The sequence below is a fragment of the Rhincodon typus genome, chromosome 10 (assembly GCF_021869965.1).
Source record: "Rhincodon typus isolate 14 chromosome 10, sRhiTyp1.1, whole genome shotgun sequence".
NCBI classification, from domain to species: domain Eukaryota; kingdom Metazoa; phylum Chordata; class Chondrichthyes; order Orectolobiformes; family Rhincodontidae; genus Rhincodon; species Rhincodon typus.
This window is the reverse complement of record NC_063341.1, coordinates 71411196-71434399: the sequence shown is the minus strand read 5'-3', so window position 1 is coordinate 71434399 and position 23204 is coordinate 71411196. Positions and strand designations below refer to the sequence as shown.

Below are 23204 nucleotides of genomic sequence, written 5' to 3'. Positions count from 1 at the left end.
TCTCCCACTGCAACTCTCTCGTAATCCTCTATCCCTCTTCTATCCGCTTCCCACTCTCTCCCTATTTATTTCAGAACCCCCTTCCCCTCCCCCTTTTCTGATGAAGGGTCTAGGCCCGAAACGTCAGCCTCTCTGCTCCTATGATGCTGCTTGGCCTGCTGTGTTCGTCCAGCCCTGCACCTTGTTGTCTCGGATTCTCCAGCATCTGCAGTTCCTACTATCTCAGACTGAAGAACAGAACCCACTTGTTACCCAGGGATTGTCTGTATAATCTGATACCAGCTTCTTATGCCCAGGTTTCAAAAAAGAAAAACTGAATTCAAATTCTCTAACTTCTAGTGTGGATTTGAACTCATGTTCTCTGAGAGATCTGTCCAGGACTCTGGATTACTAGAGTTGCAAACAGTATCATCCCCTCAAATGAGAGCACAATATTCATCATGTCCACAAGAGGGCAGAAAACCACCTTGGTTTAACATCAGAAAGGTTGCACATCCAACAGTGCCCCTCCCCGTCAGCACAAGACTTTGTGCTCAGGTTTATGGGATTGGACCTGGATACAGAACCTTCTGCCTCAGCGGGTTAACAAATGAGTTAACAGCTGAAGCTAGAAGCGCTCCAACCTTCATGGAAAATAAACCTGACTGCAAGGATTGCTGTACCCACCTCTCCCATTTCTTGTCGCTGTTGTTCAAATTCTTGTTTCTCCTGTTCTAGTTTCTGTCTTCGCTCCTCCTCCGTCCGCCTTTTCTCTTCCTCCATCTTTTGTTTCAAAAGCTCTTCAAAGTTGATTTCCAATTTGCCTGGACAGTGCATATCATTCACATCCAAAGACATTCTTTTGGCATCGTTTGGTTCTTCATCAGATACCTGTTTTGGGGGAAGGGTGTGGGGTTGGGGGGTGGGGATTGGACAAGACAAGCTTTATCCTCCATTAGAAGTTGTAATATACATTAACCAGAACAGAAAACACTTCCCTGTTCACCCAAAGGCAACCTATTGTTTGGCATCTAGTGAGGATAAGTGGTCAAGTCATTGGAGTAGAGTCACAGAATAATATAGCACAGAAACAATTCTTTTGCACCAACCAGCCATCCCAATCTAGTCCCATTTGCCAGCATTTGGCCCATATCCCTCTCAACCCTTCTTATTCATATACCCATCCAGATGTTTTTTAACTGTTGTAATTGTACCAGCCTCCACCACTTCCACTGGCAGCTCATTCCATACACACACCACCCTCTGTTTGAAAAGGTTGCCCCTTGGGTCCCTTTTAAATCTTTCCCCTCCCACCTTAAACCTATGCCCTCTAGTTTTAGACTCCCCTACTCCAGGGAAAATACCATGACTATTCACCCCATACATGCGCCTCATGATTTTAAAAACCTCTATAAAGTCATCCCCCAGCTTCCGACGCTCCAGGGAAAATAGTCTCAGCCTCTCTCTATAGCTCAAACTCTCCAGTCCCAGCAACATTCTTGTAAATCTTTTCCACACCCTTTCAAGTTTAACAACATCTTTCCTACAGAAGGGCAACCAGAATTGTATGCAGTATTCTAAAAGTGGCCTCACTTATATCCTGTACAGCCACAACATGACATCCCAGTTCCTACACTCAAATGACCAATGAGGGCAAGCATGCCAAACGCCGCCTTCACCACCCTGTCTACCTGTGACTCCCTTTTCAAGGAACAATATACCTGCACCCGAGGTTCAGCAACGCTCTCCAGTGCCCCACTATTAACTGTGTAAGTCCTGCCCTGGTTTACTTTGCCAAAGTGCAACACTTCACATTTATCTAAATTATACATCAAGTCAAATTATGTTAAGCGTTCACCATACAATGTTGGAGGTCCATTTTGCAGAGAAATATTACCCCTCACTCATATTTGGTTCCATAGCCACGAGGACAGCCTATGTAGGTATTTACTGTCTATGTTTATGTATCTCAACTGTGCTAGCAGCATTGTAACTCAGTTCTATCTTGGTTGTATCCACCATACACCACTCTTCTGTAACTGTACAATGACAAAATTCCTCTTTTTTTTTCTAAACAAAAATTAAAAATTAACAAATGGTCAATGTGATTTGAAGTGTGTACTGAAGAGGAATTTCCCAATATATTTTATCTCTTACTGGCCAGAAGTTTTAATGTTTTTCTTATCTTTCCCCAGTGATTAAATGGCAGGAGGTGTTTGGGGTTGGATGTATCTGGTCACTATGCTCTAGGCATCTTGGATATGGTGCAGGGTTGATGGAGTAGTCATCTTTCCCAGGACATTGTTTCTGAATAATTCGTAAAGCCAGTGTTTGCCCACTTAACACCCTCAACAGTTTGCCTTTGGGATCTTGTCTCTCCTTGACTCTCATCGTTCCCAATTCATAATCAACATACATGGTAAACTTAAAGTTTGGTGATGTATGAACCACACTGAAAGAGCCTTAGATGCAAGTGTGATAAGCTAAGAGGAGGTGCTGGTTGACATTAACATTCTTTCTTACACAGTATTTATACTTTTTAATGAATTATGCCTTACTTCATCAGGTCCATAATCCTCCTTGTGTGAACTTGCATGATCCTTCTGATTGCTATCCTGGTCAGGACTCTTAAAAAATAATTAGGAGATTGGATAACTTTCAACAACCATAAATATCACTTCAATAAATGGAACCACTAATGTCAAAGGTGTTATATTGTGCAATTATAAAAAATAGTCAAGTGTTCCAGTGACTTCACTAACTATAAATGTGAAGACATCTCGCTTGACAAATACCATTCCTGTAATGCTCTGACAACAGTACACAAGGTGACAGTTTGATTAAGAATGTTACCTTTTCATTTTATCCACCCAATTGTTCAACTTAACCTCACCAGCCAGTTCCACTGTTCAATTAGTTTATGACTGACCTGTATCTTAACTTGGTTTAACTTCCATCCTGCATTGCCTAACTCACAATATTATTACCAGCTATCTCAGTTGTGAAACACTCAATTGATCCCAGCCTCAATAGTATTCAGAACAGAGCTTCCCATTTGTACTGTGCTTCATATGAAGATCTTCCTAAATCCATCTGAATAGTTTCAATCTACTGCTGGAACATTTTCAATCTATCATCATAATTGAGGTTCGTCATCCCTGAAAACATTCTCGTAAAGCTATGATGCAGCTTCTCTAATACCTTCACATCTTTAAATTGTCGTGACCAGAACTGGACACAATATTACAGTTGAGGCTCATCCAGTGTTTAAAATGTCCTTGCTTTTATAATCTGTGCCCCTATTGACAAAGCCCCAAGATGCAATGTAGGTATTTACTGTCTGTGTTTATGTATCTCAACTGTACTAGCAGCATTGTAACTCAGTTCTATCTTGCTTGTATCCACCATTCACCACTCTTCTGTAACTTTACATCTTTATCAACCTGTCCTGTTTTTATGATTTTTATGAGGGACTTATGCACATGTACATCCAGGTCCCTCTGTTCCTGCTCCCCTTTCTAATTGTACCCTTCATTTTACATTGTATCTGTTCTTTGTCCCAAAACTAATCACTTCACAGTTATTTATATTAAATTTCATCTGCCACTTCTCCACCCATTTCATCAACTTATCTGTGTCCTTTTGAAGTTCAAAATTATCCTGCTGTTCATTCACAACACATCTGGGCTTCATGTAGTCTGTAAATTTTGAAATTCAGCCTATACACCGAAGTCTACATCATTGAGGAACATTAGGAAGAACAGGGGTCTTAAAATCATTCGCTGGGGATCCCATTATAAGTCGGAAAACAACTGTTCTTCACAATTTCCTATTATTCATCCAATTTTGTATCCATGCTGCTTCTAACCCTTTTATTCTGTAATCTCTAAATATGCACCAAAGTCCGTTGTTTGACACCGTACCAAGTTTTTTTTTTTTTAAATTCATTCATGGGATGAAGGTGTCGCTGGCTAGGCAGGATTTATTGCCCATCCCTAATTGCCCAGAGAGCAGTTCAAAGTCAGCCACATTGCTGTGGGTCTGGAGTCACGTGGAAGCCAGACAAGGTAAGGACATTAGTGTACAAATCCTTGTACACTACATCAATAGCATTGCACTCATCAACCCTCTCTGTTACCTCTAAAATATTCCAGCAAATTAGCTTTTTGAAGAAGTAACAAAGAGGACTGATGAGGGCAGAGCGGTGGACAGGATCCATATGGACTTCAGTAAGGCGTTCCACAAGGTTCCTCATGGTAGCCTGATTAGCAAGGTTAGATCACATGGAATACAGGGAGAACAAGCCATTTGGATACAGAACTGGCTCAAAGGTAGAAGAGAAAGTGTGGTGGTGGAGGGTTGCTTTTCAGACTGGAGGCCTGTGACCGGTGGTGTGCCAGAAGGATCGATGCTGGATCCACTGCTTTTCATCATTTATATAAACTATTTGGATTTGAGCATAGGAGGTATTGTTAGCAAGTTTTCAGAAGACATCAAAATTGGAGGTGTAGCGGACAGTGAGGAAGGTTACCTCAGAGTACAATGGTATCTTGATCAGATGGGCCAATGGACCAAGGAGTGGCAGATGGAGTTTAATTTAGATAAATGTGAAATGTTGGATTTCGGAAGGAGAAATCAGGCCAGGACTTACACACATAACAGCAAGGTCCTGGGGAGTGGTGCTGAACAAAGAGACCTTGGGGTGCAGGTTCGTAGATTTTTGAAAGTCGAGTCACAGGTAGACAGGATAGTGAAGAAACCATTTGGTATGCTTGTCTTTATTGGTCAGTGTATTGAGTATAGGAGTTGGGAGGTTATGGTGTGGTTCTACAGGACATTGATTAGGTCACTTTTGGAATACTGTGTCCAATTCTGGTCTCCCTTCCATAGGAAGGATGTTGTGAAACTTGAAAGGGTTCAGAAAATGTGTACAAGGATGCTGCCAGGATTGGAGAGTTTCAGCTATAGGCAGAGGTTGAATAGGCCGGTGCTATGTTCCCTGGCGTGTCGGGAGCTGAGGGGTGACCTTATAGAGGCTTATAAAATCATGGAGGACATGGATAAATTAAATAGACAAGGTCTTTTCCACGGATGGGGGAGTCCGAAACTAGAGGGCATACTTTTAAGGTGAGAAAGGAAAGATATGAAAGGGACCTAATGGGCAACTTTTTCACCCAGAGGGTGGTGCGTAATGAGCTGCCAGAAGAAGGGGTGGAGGGATTACAATATTTAAAAGGCATCTGGATGGGGTATATGAATAGGAAGGGTTTAGAGGGATATGGGCCAATTGCTGGCAAATGGGAATGGATTTGTTTAGGATATCTGGTCAGCATAGACGAGTTGGACCAAAGGGTTTGTTTCCATGCTGTATATCTCTATGAATCTAAGTTAGTTAAACATGATTTTCCCGTAACAAGGCTACACCGGCTTTTCTTAATTAAACATTTGCCCAAGCAACCATTAATTTTATCCTAGTAATCATTTTTTTAAACTTCCCCAACACTTGACTGTAGTCGGTGGGCATACCTTTAAATCCATTTTGTAAGTTTTGCATATCTCCAATCCTCAGGAACCACCTCGGAGTCGAAGGAAGGCTAGAAAACTATGGCCAATGCTTTCACAATGTCCACACTCACATCCTTCAGTATTCTTAACCGTGCCCAATGCCTTATCAACTTTAAGTATGGACAGTCCATCCATTACTTCCATTTCAATTTTATACCCTTCAAATGTCTGAACTGCCCCCTCTTTCATCAAGACCTAGGGAGAATTTTCTTCCCTGGTAAAATTGGATGCAACGTATTTATTGGATATCTCAGCTACAATCCTTGCCTCAATGCAGAAATCCACAGTTTTGGTTCCCAATCAGATCTACTACTACTACTTTGACTATTTATATCCCCATAGAAGACTTTTGGATTCGCTTTTATGTTAGCTGCCAGTCTCCTCTCGTACTGTCTCTTTGCTTCCCTTATTTACCTCTTCCAATATCCTCTGAACCTTTTCTATTCAGTCTGGTTCACACTTGTATTATCTTCCTGGCATCTGTCATAAACGCACTTTTTTCTTCTTCTTCTTCATTTTTTTTCATTTGATCTCCATGGAGCTGTGGATCTGTTTGCCTAAGTTTTCCTGTTTGTGGGAATATTCCTTAACCGTGCCAAACTACTCCTCATGCAAGGCAGCCCGTTGCTCAATTGCAGTTTTCCTGTCTACTTTCAATTCCAATTCATCTGCCCTAGATCTATTCTTAACTCATTGAAGTCAGAGTTTCCCTCATGAATTATTCTTACTCTCGCTTGTTCTTTCCCATCATCACCCTAAGTTTTATATCCCTTACTGAGAGTTGATTCATTTGAAATTCTGGTTTTTTTAATACCATGTAAACATTCCATGGTACTTAGATTTTGATAGCTCATTAGCCCAGACCTCCATCTCAGCACAGCTGATTAATATGATAATTTGCCTTGGAAAGCGTTCTGCTTGTATTCCTTGTAAATCAATTTTTTTGTAGTGCTTAAAACGAGTCTGTTGTCATTGGTGGCAGATGATAAAAATATTCTGTTCAACAATGTTAAGTCCATTGTCTTTGCTGCTATCTGTGGGTCAGGGCATGCCACAACTTAAAATACTCCACAAGTGATTAGTAGGGATGATTTTGGTCTTCAGTCATAGCACAAGAAGAGATTTACCAGGATGTTGCCTGGATTGGGGTATATTAGCTGTAAAGAGACATTGGATAAACTGGGATTATATTCGCTGGAGCATCGGAGGCTGAGGAGTGACCTGATAGAAGTATATAAAATTATGAGAGGTGGAGAGAATTGGAAATGTCAATTACCAGGGGGCACTTGTTTAAGATGAGAGAGGGAAAGTTTAAAGGAGGTAGGCAAGGGAAGTTTTTTACATGGAGGGTAGTAAGTGCCTGGAATGCACTGTCAGGAGAGGTGGTAGAAGCAGAAATGGTAGCAACATTTAAGAGGCATTTAGACAGGCACATGAGCAGGCAAAGAAGAGGGATATGGACCATATGCAGGCAGATGGGATGAGTTTAGAATGGCATCTGGCACAGGCATGGTGGGCCGAAGGGCCCCTCCCTATTCTATTTTCTATCCAAAACAGGTGGCCATGGACTAGCTGACTACCTTGGACGCCACCCATTTATCTTTTCCTTCCAAATTTGAATGTTCACCTTCCTCAGTGCTTTCTGGAGCGAAACAAGAGAGAAGACATTCCAAAAGGCCCATTGTGTCTGTTGCATATAGACAGGGGAGAATTGGAGGAAGCATAACTCATGAGCGTCCCAATGTCTTGTGACCTCGAAATTACAGCACGGAGCTGTGTCTGCATTTTCACTGCCCCCATGTGGTAGAGATGCTCATATAGAGGTTGCCAATAGGTTGACCACAAGTCCCAAAGAATGGAGATAATTGGGTAATTTCCCATCGATCACACAGGGGAACTGCTGTGTTTCACAACTGGGATTCAGCTGATTGATTTTATGGGTCTGCAAAACTCTATGACAAAGGAATTTCTTATTGTTTCTCTTACACTAAGTTAATCATTTAAATGCCTTAACCTGTGGTTCTAGATTGATATAACCTAGTTTTATTTTACCCAGAGATAGTAGGTCTAGGCCCGAAACGTCAGCTTTCCTGCTCCTATGATGCTGCTTGGCCTGCTGTGTTCATCCAGCTGTACACCTTGTTATCTCTTTTATTTTACCCATGCTGTTCACTGTTTTAATTCACACAATGATGCCCATTAGCTGCTTTTGTTCTAGACCATAGTTCAAGTGTGGCCCAGCTTACATGTGAACATAAGAAATGTGAGCTGGAGTAGGCCATTCGGCCCTTCGAGTCCTCTCCACATTTCAATGAGATTGTGGCTGATTTTTTTTTTATATTCACTCACAGGATAAGTGAGTTGCTGGTTGGGTCAGCATTTATTGCTCATCCCTAATTGCCCAGAGGGCAGTTAAAAGTCAACCACATTGCTGTGGGTCTGGAGTCACATGTAGGCCAGACCAGGTGAGGATGGCAGTTTCCTTCCCTGAAGGACATTAGTGAACCACATAGGTTTTTCTGACAATTGACAATGGATTCATGGTCATCATTAGACTCTTAATTCCAGATTCTTTAATGAATTCAAATTCCACCATCTGCTATGATAGTAATTTGAACTCAGGTCCCCAGAACATTAGCTGAGTTTCTGGATTAATAGTCGAGCAATAATACCACCAGGCCATTACTCCCTGTAAGTTGCCCTTTAGGAGGTGGTGGTGAGATGCCGCCTTAAACTGCTGCCATCCATTTGGTTTAGGTACCCCCACAGTACTGTTGGGGAGGGAGTTTCAGGATTTTGACTCACCGACACTGGAGAAATGGTGATATATTTCCAAGTCAGGATGGTGAGTGGCTTGGAGGGGAACTTGCAGGGGTTGGTGTTCCCATTCACGTGCTGTCTTTGTTTTTCCAGGTGGGTTTGGAAGGTGCTATCAAAGGAGCTTTTGTGAGTTGCTGCAGTGTGTCTTGTCGTTGGTACACATTGCTGCCACTCTGCATCAATGGTAAACAGAGTGAATGTTGGATGGTGTTAAGCATGTTGGAGCTACACTTCAACACAGAGAATGTTCCAACAAACACCTGACGGATGTTGCATTGAATAGAGAAAGATTTCCCTGCTTTGTTGCCAGAAGTATTGATCATTTGGGCTCTGGGAAGAGAAGCAAGACAGATGGAACCTGCTTGGTAACCATCCAGTGACACAATACGGATGGTTCGAATCACTGGGATGAACGGGGGTGGGGTGGTTTTCCCAAATTGCTTGGCCTAACTCTGTTTAAACAATCGAACAAACTTCCAGAAATTGTCTGCTGCAAAGGTGAGGCAGCTTGCCATTGATGTTTTGGCAGGTAGGTGGGTTTTTTTTTTGCTTTACCACCATCAGTGAGTACTTTTCGGGAAATGGTACTTACCATGTTTCTCCGAGCTTCGGCAAATTGTTTCCTCTCTTCCTCCAGGCGCTTGCGAGCATCTTCCTCTGCTCTGCGCTGTTCCTCCTCCTGGCGCTGCCTCTCCAGCTCTTCGAAGCTCAGCTTCAGTTTCCCGGGTCGCACTGGGTCTTTCTGAGCCATGCTGAGACTGGGTAGATCTTCCTCATCTTCCGCTAAAGACTGAGATCAACAAAGCTGATAAATTACAGCATTAGAAAAAGCAAAGAAGAGGAAACGAATTGAGCCTTTCAGCCATTCTTGCAGCACCCAAATTATTCCCTGCCCCTCTTTAGTTTCCAGCCACATTTTGACTGTCCTTAGTTCTTTGCCTGACAGATTTTCAAATGTGTGTCACTAAGTTCTTATTACTAAATTTGCAGTGACTTTTGGAAGTTGTAGGACAGGCAGATAAAGCTATTATACATGCGCACAAGATCCGTATAAATAAATAAAGCAAAAAGATTTGGAGGGCTATTTGTAAAGAGTGGGATACGTACGTGATAAGTTAAGATGTTATGGCAATGTCACTGGACTAATAATGGAGAGTGAAAGCAAAATACTGCAGATGCTGAAAATCTGAACCAAATACAGTGAATACTGGAGAAACCCAGCAGGTCTGAAGAAGAGTCATACCGGATGCAAAACACTGACTCTGTTTCTCTCTCCACAGATGCTGCCAGACCTGCTGAATTTCTCTAGCACTTTCTGTATTTATTTTGAAGATATTGGGCAGGTGCTTGGTGTTTTAACTTAAATCACAAGCCTAAGATGACATTGTACAGTGAGTGAACAGCAGGTGAAAGGCACAATGTTAAGTTCCAACCTTGCGTGCTTCAGCAAAGGCTGCCTTTTCTTCCTCAATACGCCGTCTTGCTTCCTCCTCAACTTTCCTCTTTTCCTCATCCTGTCTTCGCCTTTCTATTTCTTCGAAGCTGAGTTTTAACTTCCCAGGGCGGATTTCACTCTTGCAGACAGCTGGGCTCTCTGTCTCCTCATCCTTTTCCTTTGGTGGAAGAACAGTGCTTGTATAAGTTTTCAAACCAACATTTCTTAAACATCTGCAGTGGTCATGGCGGGGGGGGAGCGAGACAACCATGTTGCCAATTCTGAGTGCTTAGTGATCCCTGAAGTGTTTATTCTCTGATTCTCATCCTCAAACTGCCCAGCAACAATATCTCTGGGTCTGTTCCCCCCGCCACGCTCCTGCTGTCGAGGTCCATCTTCATGGTGCCCTACCTCCTGTCACCAATGAGAAAGCATGTCTTTATCCCCGATTGATAGAAAGTCAAGATTCACCCAAACCAAAAACAAAAACACAAATTGCTGGAAAAGCTCAGCAGATCTGGCAGCAGCTGTGAAGAAAAAAATCAGAGTTAACGTTTTGGGTCCAGTGACTCCTCTAGGCATCCAGCAGCTTTTGTTTTTGATCCTGATTTACAGCATCCACTATTCTTTCGGTTTTTATTAGGTTTTCACCCAAACCAACTTCTTTTTCCTCATCCCTGTTATCATTAGAGCCATTCAGTCAACACATCCTCTACCATATCCTCACAACAAACTGCTGTATGACCTTGATGCTCTGACATTTGCAACCTCTGTAAACCCCAAAATGACTTCAGGCTGCTTCCTGACCCCCTCCTTTTATTCTTGGGGTTTATGAAAGAGGATCTGTTTGCCTACTGGTATTATCACTGGACTGTTAACCTGGGTAATGTTCTGGGGACCTATGTTCGAATCCCGCCACAGCAGATGGAGAAAACTTTGAATTCACTAAATATCTGGACCTAACAGTCTAATGATGACTGTAAATCCATTGTTGATTGTTGGGAAAAACCCATCTGGTTCACAGACTTGATCAGCAAATAACCCTGAAAGCAATTTTCTGGACAAGTAGATTGGATCCCCGGTGATAAACCCCAGCAATACTGCTGACACTATTTGGTACCCTCATTGGAAGAGATTCTGAGGCTTTCTGTTCGAGGGAAATGTGGTTGTCAGCCTCTTCAAATAGGACGGAGTGACTTTGTTTTCTGTTCCCAGTTATCACCCTGACCACCCCAATCTGGCACAGTGGTTAGCACTGCTGCCTCACAGCACCAGGGACCCAGGTTCGATTCTAGCCTTGGGTGTCTGTCTGTGTGGAGTTTGCACATTTTCCCTGTGTCTGCGTGGGTTTCCTCTGGGTGCTCCGGTTTCTTCCCACAGACCAAAGATGTGCAGGTTAGGTGGATTGGCCATGCTAAATTTCCCATAGTGTTCAGGGATGTGTAGTTTAGATGGGTTATAGGGGGATGGGTCTGGGTGGAATGCACTAAGGTTTGGTGTGGACTTGTTGGGCCAAAGGGCCTGTTTCCACACTGTAGGGATTCTATTCTATTCTATTCTAATGCCCTTTGGGGAAGGAAACTGCCATCCTTACCTGGTCTGGCCCTACATGTGATTCCAGACCCACAACAATGTGGTTGACTCTTAACTGCCCTCTGGGCAATAAATGCTGCTTAGCCAACGATGCCCTCATCCTGCGAGTGAATAATAAAAAAGTTCTTCCATGGGATGCGAGTGTCCCCCAGCATTTGTTGCTCATTCCCAAATTCTCTTTAAAAGATGGCTTGTCAGGCCTACTAGAAAGGAAGCTTGAGGGTCAACCACATTGCTGGAGTTACACATAGGCCAGACCAGGTAAGAATGACAGATGTTCTTTCCTTAAAGGATCTGAGCCAGATGGGGTTTTACAATCATTGATGATAGTTGTCTTGGTCACCATTAATGACACTAGCCATATAGTTCCAGGATAATTAACTCAATTTAAAATTTCATCAGCCGCTGTGGTGGGTTTTGAACGTGTGTGCCCAGATATTAGGACTATCGGGATTACTAGGCCAGTGATTTTACCACTATACCAACGTACTCCTATTGCCCTTGCCTTGCCCTGCAGTGTCTAATAACATCTTTAAACAGGTTAATTTGAAAATATATCAAACTCCTTTTTAGGAGAATTTGGAGGCTCTTCAACAGTGGTTTTGTGGCAGAGATTTCCACGTTCTAATCCTGACCTGCACAAGTGTTTGTAACTTTCCAATTCTTATTGTGACTTTCTTAAATTAGTGTCCTCTCATTGTCATTTCAACAGAAATGATTGCTTTGATGATTTACCATCATGGATCTGACGTTGACCTCCATCAGCTCATTCTACAGTCCTCACACTCTCCTGACAGGAACTACAGGTTCTAAAGTCTCTTTCTTCTCCATTCTATCATGTTGTTGGCTAGGCCAGCATTTATTGTGCATCCCTCAAAGCACCAGAGAATCAGATTCCCTACAGGGTAGGAGCAGGCATTCGGCCCATTGTATCCACTCTGACCCTCTGAAAAGCATCCCACCCGGACCCATCCCTGTATCCTGCATTTCCCATGACTAATCCACCTAGCCTGCACCTCTGTGGACAGTGGGAGGAAACCAGTGCAGACACTGGGAGAACGCGCAAACTTCACACAGTTACCCGAGGGTGGAATCAAACCCAGGTCCCTGGCACCATGAGGCAGCAGTGCTAACCACTGAGCCACCGTGCTTCCAGAAGGGAGTAGTGAGCCTCCATTTTGAACCTCTGCTATCCTTGGGGTATGGATAATTCACAATGATGTCAAGAAGTGAGTTTCAGGTTTTTGACCCACCGACAGTGTGAAGAAACAGAGACATAGCTCCAAAGTCAGGATGGTGCGTGGCCTGAAGGAGAACTTAGTGGTGCTCCCATGGATTTGTTGCTCTTGTCCTTCTCAATGGTAGTGATCATGGGTTGGGAAGATGCTGTGTAAACAGCCAATTTTTATGCAGCAAGGTTCCACAAACAGCAATGTGACAAACAACCAGCTTGTCTGTATTTAGCAGAGTTGGCCCACGGGGAAATGTTAGGCAAGCTCCTTATCGTCTGTGCCAAAGGAATCTTTCATTTCTTGCAGTGGGGCTTGAACCTGTCATTGCTGAGGTGACGAGTGTTTTTTGAGTCATAGTCCTACAGCACGGAGACAGCTGCTTTGGCCCAAACTGGTCTTTGCCGACCAAAATGTCCACCCACGTGAAGCCCATTTTCCCGCACTTGTCCCATATCCTTCTAAACTTTCCTATCTATGTATTTGAATATTCATTATATCCAACTGCCTTTTTAATGTTGTTAATGTACCCATCTCAATTACTTCCGCTGGCAGTTCATTCCATATATGTACCACCCTTTGTGTAAAAAAGTTGCCCCTCAAGTTCCCATGTATTCTTTTCCCTCTTACCTTAAACTGATGCCCTCTAGTTCTTGATTCCCCAACCCTGGGAAAAAGACTGACTACATTCACCCTATCCATGCCTCTCATGATCTTATACACTTCTATAAGATTTCCCCTCAGTCTCCTACACTCGAAAGAAAAAAGTCCTAGCTTGTCCAACCTCTCCCTATAACTCAGTCTCTTGAGTCTTGGCAACATTCTTGTAAATTTCTTCTGCACTCTTTCCAGTTTAATAACATCCTTCCTATAGCAAGGTGACCAAAAATGAACACAATACTCCAAGTGCAGCCTCACCAACGTCCCGTACAACTGCATCATAACTTCCCAACTTCTATGCTCAACGCCCTGACTGATGAAGGCCAGTGTGCCAAAAGTCGTCTTCACTGTCCTGTCTACCTGCGACTCCACTTTCAGAGAACTATGCACCTGAACTCCAAGGTCCCTCTGTTCCACTACTCTCCTTAAGGCCCTACCATTCACAATGAAATTCCTACCTGGATTTGACTAATGTTGCTGAACTGAGCCAAGGTTGATCTGATGTGGAGATACCGGTGTTGGATGGGATGGATTAAAAGTATTGGATGGCATGAGTAAAGTCTGACACTTCTGATCACCTGTAGAGACTGATTATTTGACACTCCACTCACACCATTTGTAAGACCTTTCGATCTCTCTCTATCCTTGATCTCTCTGCCTATAAATTCTGTGTTCTGTGCACTCTTGCCTCACTTCACCTGATGAAGGGGCTACGCTTCGAAAACTTGCGATTTCAAATAAACCTGTTGGACTAATAACCTGGTGTCATGTGATTTTTTTTAACTTTGAGCCAAAGTTGGGATTTTCTGTAGCTGATCTCACAGGTGAAGTCTGAGTCCCAGGTGGTACGGTGGCACAGTGGTTAGCACTGCTGCCTCACAGCGCCAGGGACCTGGGTTTGATTCCATCCTCTGGTGACTATGCACACTCCACACAGACATTCTCCCCGTGTCTGCGCGGGCGTTTCCAGGTGCTCTGGTTTCCTCCCAGTCCAAAAGTGTGTGTGTGTGTGGTGCTGGTCCCTACTAATTTTCCCCTGAGCTGAAGTCAATACCTTTGATAGGGGATGGGGTACTGGCTGGTGATGAAACTGGGAACAGGGTCAGGCAGAAATCAGACTTTCTGCTTTTAAAGAAAATAATGAAACAATTCACAGCAAACTTGAAGGCTTTCAACTGCCCGATGCTTCCCTTTGTCTGAGTGAACAGCATCCAGTTTGCTACAAGACTGTTTGTAAAGTTCCTCACATAGACATGTAATGGTGCCAAGGAGGTAACAGAAGGCAAAGTCAAGGGGGTAGATTTTGAAAGAGGGAAGTGTGGTTGAGGAGTTTAGGAGTCTAAAGTGTGGGGGACAAGACAGATGCAGGCTTTCTGGTTGAATGTTGCCTCATTAGAGTATAGTAGAGTATAATAATAGATAGGAGTATAGTACAGCAGGGTAGGGTAGAGTAAGGCAGAGTAGAGTAGGGTAGGAATAAGACACACCCCAAGCACAGCAGTGGTTCAAAATGGAGGTTCACTACTCCCTTCTCAGGTGCAATTCAGGATGCACAATAAATGCTGGCCTAGCCAGTGACACTCCATTCCATGGTAGAATGGAGAAGAAAGAGACTTTAGAACCTGTAGGTCCTGACTGGAGAATGGGAAGACTGTAGAATGAGCCAATGGAGGTCATCATCGGATCCACGATGGTAAATCGTCACTCAACAAGGCTGGCTCAGTGGTTAGCACTGCTGCTTCTCAGCTCCAGGGACCCAGGTTTGATTCCAGCCTTGAGTGACTGTATGGAGTTTGCACATTCTCCCCATGTCCGCGTGGGTTTTCTCCGGGTGCTCCGGTTTCCTCCCACAGTCCGAGGATGTGCAGGTTAAGGTGGATTGGCCATGCTAAATTGCCCATAGTGTCCAGGGATGTGCAGGCTTGGTGGATTAGCCATGGTAAGCATGGGGTCCCAGAGATAGGGTGGGGGAGTGGGTCTGGGTGGGATGCTCTTCAGAGGGTCGGTGCAGATATGATGGGCTGAATGGCCTTTGTCTGACCTGTAGGGATTCTATTATTCAATCATTGCTGTTGGCAAAGCCAGAATTAGACAACACGAATGTCACAGTAAGAATTGGAAAGTTGCAAACACTCTTTGGGCAGGTCAGGATTAGAATGTGGAATTCTCCACCACAAACCATTGTTGAAGCAGAGCCTGCAAATTCCCCTAAAAAGGGAATTTGTTCAAATCAACCTGTTCAGAGGTGTTATTATGCACCTCTGGAGCAGTGGAAATAGAACACAGGCCTCCTAGCTTAGAGATAGGGGCACTGCCACTGTGCTACACGAGCCAAAAGGATGTAATTGGGTTTTACGGAATTTTAACTGGCCTGATGAGAGTATTATGACTCTCCTCCAGGTTAAGTGGGACTTGAACCCAGGCTGTCTCACTCAGAGGTAGGGATACTACCACATAGCCACAACTGCCCTTTACAAGGCAGTTAGACAATTGCTTAAAAATGATGAGTTGTTGAAGCATTTGGGAAACAAGTGGGATTGGAGAAGCTAGTCATGTTGGCTATACCTTGTAAGCCAAGTACCTGGTGCCTTTGCTGAAAGTAATCTGTGCTTCTCTGAAATAAAAGCCTTTAATTTTAACCTTGCATCGCTCTGCTTCATTCAGGACATTTTTTTGCCTTATTTCTGTGGCATGCTAATCTGTCTTAGAGATTAAGTAGTTTGAAATAAAAGATTCCAGATGGGATGCATTAGTCACAACATTTCAACTTTTCAAATTGAAGTAACCAAGCATGTCCCAGCTGGGAGCATTTAAATGGGAAAATATGCCTACAATCAAGGAGCAACAATGCAGAAAATAAGCGATATGATTCTGAGGTAAATCTTGCACGAAAGACCTTTCTCTCAGGTCACCTTGGACTTTTTTCTTATTCATTCACAGGATGTGGACATCACTGGCTAGGCCAGCATTTATTTCCCATTCCTAACTGTACTGGAAATGATGGTGATGAGCTACCTTCTTGAATCGCTGCAGGCCTAAAAGTCCAACTACTCTTGCCCTTAGGAAAGGGGTCACTGGGAGAGCAACAGTGAAGCAACAGCAATATATTTCCAAGTCAGGATGGTGAGTGATTTGATGGGGAACTTGCAGGGAATGGTGTTCCCATGTATCTGCTGCCCTTGTCCTACTACGTGCTTGTACTAAGCATCTTTGGTGAATTTCTGCAGTCCATCTTGTAGACAGTAGACACTGCTGCTCCTTAGCGTCGGTGGTGGAGGGAGTGAATATTTGTGGTGCCAATCAAGTGGGCTGCTTTGTCCTGGATGGTGTCAAGCTTCTTGAGTGTTGTTGGAGCTGCAAGTGGGGCATATTCCATCACACTCCTGACTTGTGACTTGTAAATGGTGAATAGGGTCTGCGGAGTCCAGAGGTAAGTTCCATATTGCATAATTCTCTGCCTCTGACCCGATCTTGTAGCCACAGTATTTAGATGACTAGTCCAGTTCAGTTTCTGGTCCATGATAACATTCAGGATGTTGAGGAATTCAGTGATAGTAATGCTATTGAATAGCAAGTGAAGGTGGTTAGATTCTCCTTTGCTGGAGATGGTCATTGCCTGGCACATGTATAAAATCTTGCCATATATCATCCCAAGTAACAACAATATTTATGAGCATAGTGGGAAAGTTTCCTATTGCAAATTAGCTATCATTTTCTCACTCTGACTGCTTGTACCCCTTTCCCCTCTCAAATGCCAGCTGTAGCTTTTTTTTATTCATTCATGGGACAAGGGCGTTGCTGGCTAAGAGTCAGCCACATTGCTGTGGGTCTGGAGTCACATGTAGGCCAGGCCAGGTAAGGATGACTGTGGTTCCTTCCCTAAAGGGTGTTAGTGAACCAGATGCAGTATTCCAGACAATCAGCAGTAGATTCATGGCCGTCTTGACTCTTAATTCCAGTTTATATTGAATTCAAATTCTACCATCTGCCATAGGAGGATTTGAATCCAGGTCTCTATTACCATTATCTGAGTCTCTGGATTAACCAATCCAGTTACATTACTAATAGGCCATTACTCTCCATCTTAGGGGGCAACCACAAGAATGTTCTGTCTAGTGTCCTAAATAACATTTACTCTTTGTGCAAAAGTAAAACAGATTATTTGTTCATTATAATATTGGTGCATGTGGGAATTTCCTCAGTTAAAATTCCTACACTAACTTCTCCAATACAACAGTGACTACACCTGTTCTTTGTTGCTTGTAAGGTAGTGTATGGCACCCTGATGTTGTTGTTCGGAAAGCAAAATGAGGGCTGAACATCTATGAATCCTAATAGACACCTTGAGAGAAGAATTAAGAGCAGGACTAGGTGATCTGGCCTATCGAGCTTGCTCTGCCATTCAATAAGATCACAGCTGACCTGAATGTAACCTCAATTCCATTTTCCTGTTCCTCTCCCCCCACCCCCCCACAAATAACCTGCACTCTTTTATAGGGAAGCGATTTCCACATAGACTAAACTTCTCTTCATTTCTCTCTAAAATGGGAAGCCCCTTGTTTTTAAATGGTGTCCCCTTGCCCGAGGCTCTCCCACAAGGGGAAGCATCCTTTCAGCATGCAGGTTGTCAAGTGCCCTCAACGGCATACCAAGGCTTGCTACAGCTGTAGCAAAACTTCCCTACTTTTATATTCCATTCCCCTTGCAATAAAGAACTACCTGCCTTCCCAATCACTTGCTGTACCTCTAGACTAATGTTTAGTGATTCGTCTGCCAGGACACCCAGATCCCTCTGTACTGCAGGGTTCTGCAATATCATAGAATCCCTACAGTGCAGAAGCAGGCCATTTGGCCCATCAAGACCACATCGACCTTTGAAAAGCATCCTACCCAGAGCCCACAACACTCCACCCTGTCCCCACAACCCTGCATTTCCCATGGCCAATCCACCTAACCTGCACATCTTTGTGGGAGGAAACCAGAGCACCCGGAGGAAACCCCATGCAGACATGGGGAGAATGTGCAAACTCCACACTGACGGTTGCCCGAGGCTGGAATTGAGCCAAATATCTTTAGGAAGAAAGCAGAGTTAACATTTTTGAGTCCAGTTACTTGTCATTGGAACTGATAGCAGCTAGGAAGCAGGGGTGTTTCTGCTGAACTCGATGTTGGGGATGGCATGGGACATGATGGAGGAGGAGGTTGGGTTCGATCACGTTTGAGCCCGATTCCATCCTTCCATGTTTTTTTTACCCACTCCACACCTGGTCCTGTTATGACATGGGTTGCTATAATTCTTCATACGCTCAGGATCATCCAGCAAATGTTGTTCAATTACGAAATCATATCTAATGTTGAAGACTGCATTTCTAATTTGTTTAAGCTTGAGTTCAGTCAGGAAACTGAGCATCAAGAAATTCACATCTCCTGTTTAATTCACAGGTATGATGATTGTTGTATATATTGGGAGCTGAAGGGCTCACCTGCTAATTAGCCATCTTGGAAAGGCAATGGAGCTAGACCCTTGAATACACACTAATTTTCAGCAGCTGCTTTTGCACAGCAGAGAGAAGGAAAATTAATTTGTGACAAGGACTGGAACTCTCTCTCCTCTACCTGCGCCTTTGAAAAACAGCACCCAGTGAATACAGCAACCTTGGTAAACAACCATTGACTAAAATCTCAAGATATCTTCACAATCTGCTCATAATACAGATTCAAGTCAACAATTAATCAATTATGGCTTCATGTTTAAAATCTAGCACCTCAAATACTCTGGAGTTATAAATGATATAGCCATATTTCTCCCGGTCCGTATCAGGTGTCCTCCCTTTTAAAATTATTACCTGTGTTTGTATGTGTGTGAGTTTCCAATGTCAAGTTTTTATTATTTTTCGAAGAGTTAGTGGGTAATGAAATTCTTTCTTGTTTCACTCAAATTGTCAAATTCTCCTTTCATTCCAGGTAATTCTCAAATAAGAAGAAAAATGCTCAAGAATCTCAACAGAGAGAGAGAGAGAGAGAGAGAGAAAACAGAGTCAAGACTTTGAGTGGAATAATGACTTCTTCAGAATTAAAAGGTGGTGGAAAACTGTGTATTTTGTACTGATGCCAGAGAGGGAGGAGGAGCAAGTGGATCAGATTGGCAGAATGATTGGGTGCTTCATTTTCTCATGAGCAACGTTTTAACTGAAGTGTGACAGCTGCACGATCAAAATAAATTGAAAGACAATTGTTGCAACCGACTGAGATGAGGTTAAAAACGAAGGAGCGAATTCCTCCTCAGTGTCAGCTCCAGTTTTGTCTACTTCAGTATTCTTGTCAGCTTCCATTTTTCTGCTTTCCATGTACTTTTTTCAAAAATACAGCTGACCATTTTCTGTCTAACCCCTCTTTGTTGAGCTTCGCTGGCCCTCTTCCCTATGGTCGGTGGGTAACACACTTAACTCTATCACGAGGCCAGGGCTTCTAAGGGCCAGTCCAGAAACCTAAGCAAATTTAAGTTGGCAAATTAGTGCACAACTGAGAAGGTGCTGCACTGTTGGCCACAGCATCCTTTCTTAGGATGAGATGCGATTGAGATGTCACTTTTTTCCTCATAGATTTGGAAAGAAGAGGTTACATAATTGTTTCGTATTGATCTTTGGCTGGACTGCACTAGAGAACTCATTCTACTGACTATGTTATTGAAAGGATACAGAGTACAATGGTGTCGAAAATATGTGGGGCTACAGGTCGGGAGCTGAAGTCAAAAAAAGATGTAAGAACTAGGAGCAGGAGTAGGCCATTCAGCCCCTTAGAAAGCTATTGTACTGAGGCTGGATCTTCACAAGAGGGTTCAAAAAAACTGAGACTGACAGACTTTAGCTTAGCAAGGCTTTTAATGGGGAATGGAATCAAGGTGGGTAAATGGAATATAAGATACATACAGGTCGACCCCAAGAAAATAGAAAAAAAATGGGACAGATCCTCTTTCTGCTGGAAGCAGGGTCCGTGAATATATTTAAGGCAGAGATAGATAGATTCTTATTAATTAAGGAGGTGAAAGGTTATTAGGAGTGGGCAGGAATGCAGATTTAAGGGTACAAATTAAGCCAGCTGTGACACTATTGAAAGCTGCATTTGCTAACAACAAGAGGCATGTGCATTTGCAGCAATATCTGTCATAAATATAGTAAGAAATGTTTACAAATTAATGGTACAATTTTAACGAAACTGTATATCTGGTCAGATAAATGAAATATTAAACAAAGTAGAACTATTTTTATTCCAAAACAATATCAGCTTCATATTGTGTGCAGCCAGCAATAATCATAGGATCCCTACAGTGTGGAAGCAGGCCATTCAGCCCATTGAGTCTACACTGACCCTCTGAAGAGCATCCCACACAAACCCACCTGCCCCACCCTACACCCGTAACCCTACATTTCCCATTGGTGTGAGCAAGCAGATCCATTACGGAATGGCAGGACAAGCTCGAGGGCTGAATGGCCTACTCCTGCTTCTATGTTCGAAGACTGAATTTGTTCCCCCACTTGTTCAAACTGAGCAACGTGTTTCAAAACATAAATACATCATTTGAACATTTAAGTGTTGTTCTAATGAAGGAAATAGGAAGAGGATTCCAATAATATTGTGCAAAGTGGATTCCAGGTGAGCGTTCCTACGAATCAAACTTTAATGTTAGTTTTTTTTAAAATGAATTGGGAAATGCCTTAGTACCTCTGCGGCCTTTCTTGCAAGTTCGCGTTGTAACTTCCTCTTCTCCAGGATGTCCTGATGAATCCTTCTCTGCCGCTCCTCCTCCATTCTTTTCTTCTCCTCCTCTTGCCTTACCTTTTCCATTTCCTCAAACTTGCCCTTGACTGTCCCTGTGGATACAGGAAGGCATACGCTCATTTCTTTTTGTCCCCAAGTTCTGACGCCTGACGGGAACACTGAAAGTTTGGGCGAATTCGATTTCAGTTGCTGCTACCTGTCATTTTAGGGACGTACGCCTTCTTCAGTTCGTTTGATTTGTTCTCATCTTCATCATCTGAAGCAAGTAGTTCCCTTAGCTGAAATAAATCAAGGGGAAAAAGAGGTTCAGCATCTTTTTTTTTTGCAACATTAAATCCACTTACATCCAGCAGCAGCACCAAGGACCTATCAACTCTATTACAAAACAATAACCCAATGTAAGGGGTCAGGTGATTTTGAGGACCGAAGCTGATGTTGGACCGAAGAGAGAATTGGGGAAGAATTGGGTAGAACAAACCTGAGGGTGAACACATTTGAATGTTTCCTTTGTGACTTTTACCTCATGGTTAATGTTAACGGTAACACGATTTTAGTAAAGGTCAGAAATGGGAGCTGGATTGGGCCTCTGGCCTTCCAGGTCCACTCTATCATTCAATAAAGTCACGGCTGATCTTCTATCTCACTCCATCTTCCTACACAGTCCCTGATTTCCTTAATTCCCCAAGAACATAAAAATATGTCGAATTCTGTCTAAAATATATTTTAAACCGAGCGCCCTTGGATAGACAATTCCAAAGCTTCACCATCCTCTGACGCTAAATTGTGAATCAATTAAACAATTTCCACAGATCTGTTGTCAGCCTCGTCAGTATAAATGAGCAACAAGGTACAGTCATTCTGAGGGGTAAAACAGATGTGACTTATAAACTAAGCAACCTCCTGTTTTATCTTTGTCCATTCTTTCTCCTTCTTATACTGTTCATTTCTCCTTCTCCTTTCTTCTCCAGATCTCCTCTTGCTCCTTTCCTCCCGCGCTTTTTGCATGGCTTCGAACTTAGTCTTAACATCTCCCTTGGCCAGCTTTGGCACGTATGATTTATGAACAGGTTTAGATGTAGATAGAAGCATCTATGTGGGTTAGAAAGAAAAAAACAGAGAAAGAAAGGAGGGGGGGAGAAAGAGATAAATGAAAGAACTTAACAAAAAGGTGTAAGCTGACGAAATTTATTAAACAAATGATAGAGAATTAAAGGAATGAAGAAGTATCTTTCACATTTTCAATAATTAACAACTAATCCATTGAGATCCCCTGAATATTTCAGCCAAGGTTTGTGTATCCAGCATAGCAACAGTTTGTTAATTTGTGGGTTAAGTTCTTTTTTAAAAATTAATGTCTTGATGGAAATAAGACAGAAGAGGAATGTTCTGATATCTTTGGTGCTAATATTGGAGGTGATGGCCTAGTAGTATTATCTCTGGATTAATTAATCTGGACCATTAATCCAGAAACCAAGGTAATGTTCTGGATACCCAGGTTGGAATCCTACTGTGGAATTTGAATTCAATTAAAAAGAATCTGGAATTAAGAATCTAATGTTGACCATGATTCCATTGTTGATGGTTGGAAAAGCCCATCCGGTTCACTAATGTCCTTTAGGGAAGGAAACTGCCATCCTTGACCTGGAGTCTGACTCCAGACTCTCAGCAATGTGTTTGACTCTGAACTGCCCTCTGGGCAATTAGGGATGGACAATAAATGCTGGTCTAGTCAGCGATGCCCTCGTCCCGTTAATGAATTTTAAAAAATTATTATGAAGGACAATATTTCACCAACTGTTTGCATCTCCCTTCAACCCCGATTGTGTTAAAGCAGGGTGCCATCCATCCATTCATTCCAAAGATTATCCTGTTCATCTTGAATGATGCTTTAATTTAATACTGCTTAGTTAAATTAGAGAAAGTGAGTTTAAAAGAAGCCTACAATCGAGTTTAAAAGAAGCCTACAATCGAGTTTATGGGAGCATGCAGCACACACAAAGGAAATAATCAGCTCCAAGGCAATTACAAGTAAATCAGTCACATAGTACCAGGTGAGATTGGAGGGAAAACATTCACGGAAGTCCAACTATGGAACCAAATTATGGTGTGTGTGCAGGTATGTGCGGGGGGGGGGGGGGGGGGGG

The 23204-nt window shown here is 42.9% G+C and overlaps 1 protein-coding gene and 1 long non-coding RNA gene across 3 annotated transcripts in view; one reads left to right on the top strand and one right to left on the bottom strand.

Moving 5' to 3' along the window:
* nexn (nexilin (F actin binding protein)) overlaps positions 1-23204 on the bottom strand; it is a 170204-nt gene that overhangs the window by 105597 nt on the left and 41403 nt on the right. The window contains exons 2-8 of one of the 2 annotated variants that reach the window (XM_048602419.1): positions 21958-22149; positions 21257-21338; positions 21004-21152; positions 9798-9977; positions 8957-9154; positions 2538-2606; positions 667-870 (exon numbers count right to left, since the gene is read on the bottom strand). In XM_048602419.1, the coding sequence (XP_048458376.1) occupies positions 667-870; positions 2538-2606; positions 8957-9154; positions 9798-9977; positions 21004-21152; positions 21257-21338; positions 21958-22149 (1074 nt within the window). The remainder of the gene's footprint in view (positions 1-666; positions 871-2537; positions 2607-8956; positions 9155-9797; positions 9978-21003; positions 21153-21256; positions 21339-21957; positions 22150-23204) is intronic. The other variant, XM_048602420.1, reaches the window with a different exon arrangement.
* Positions 16148-22549, top strand: LOC125484287. The gene is made up of 3 exons (XR_007263127.1): positions 16148-16404; positions 18724-18940; positions 19246-22549. It is a non-coding gene; the product is annotated as an uncharacterized LOC125484287 (long non-coding RNA).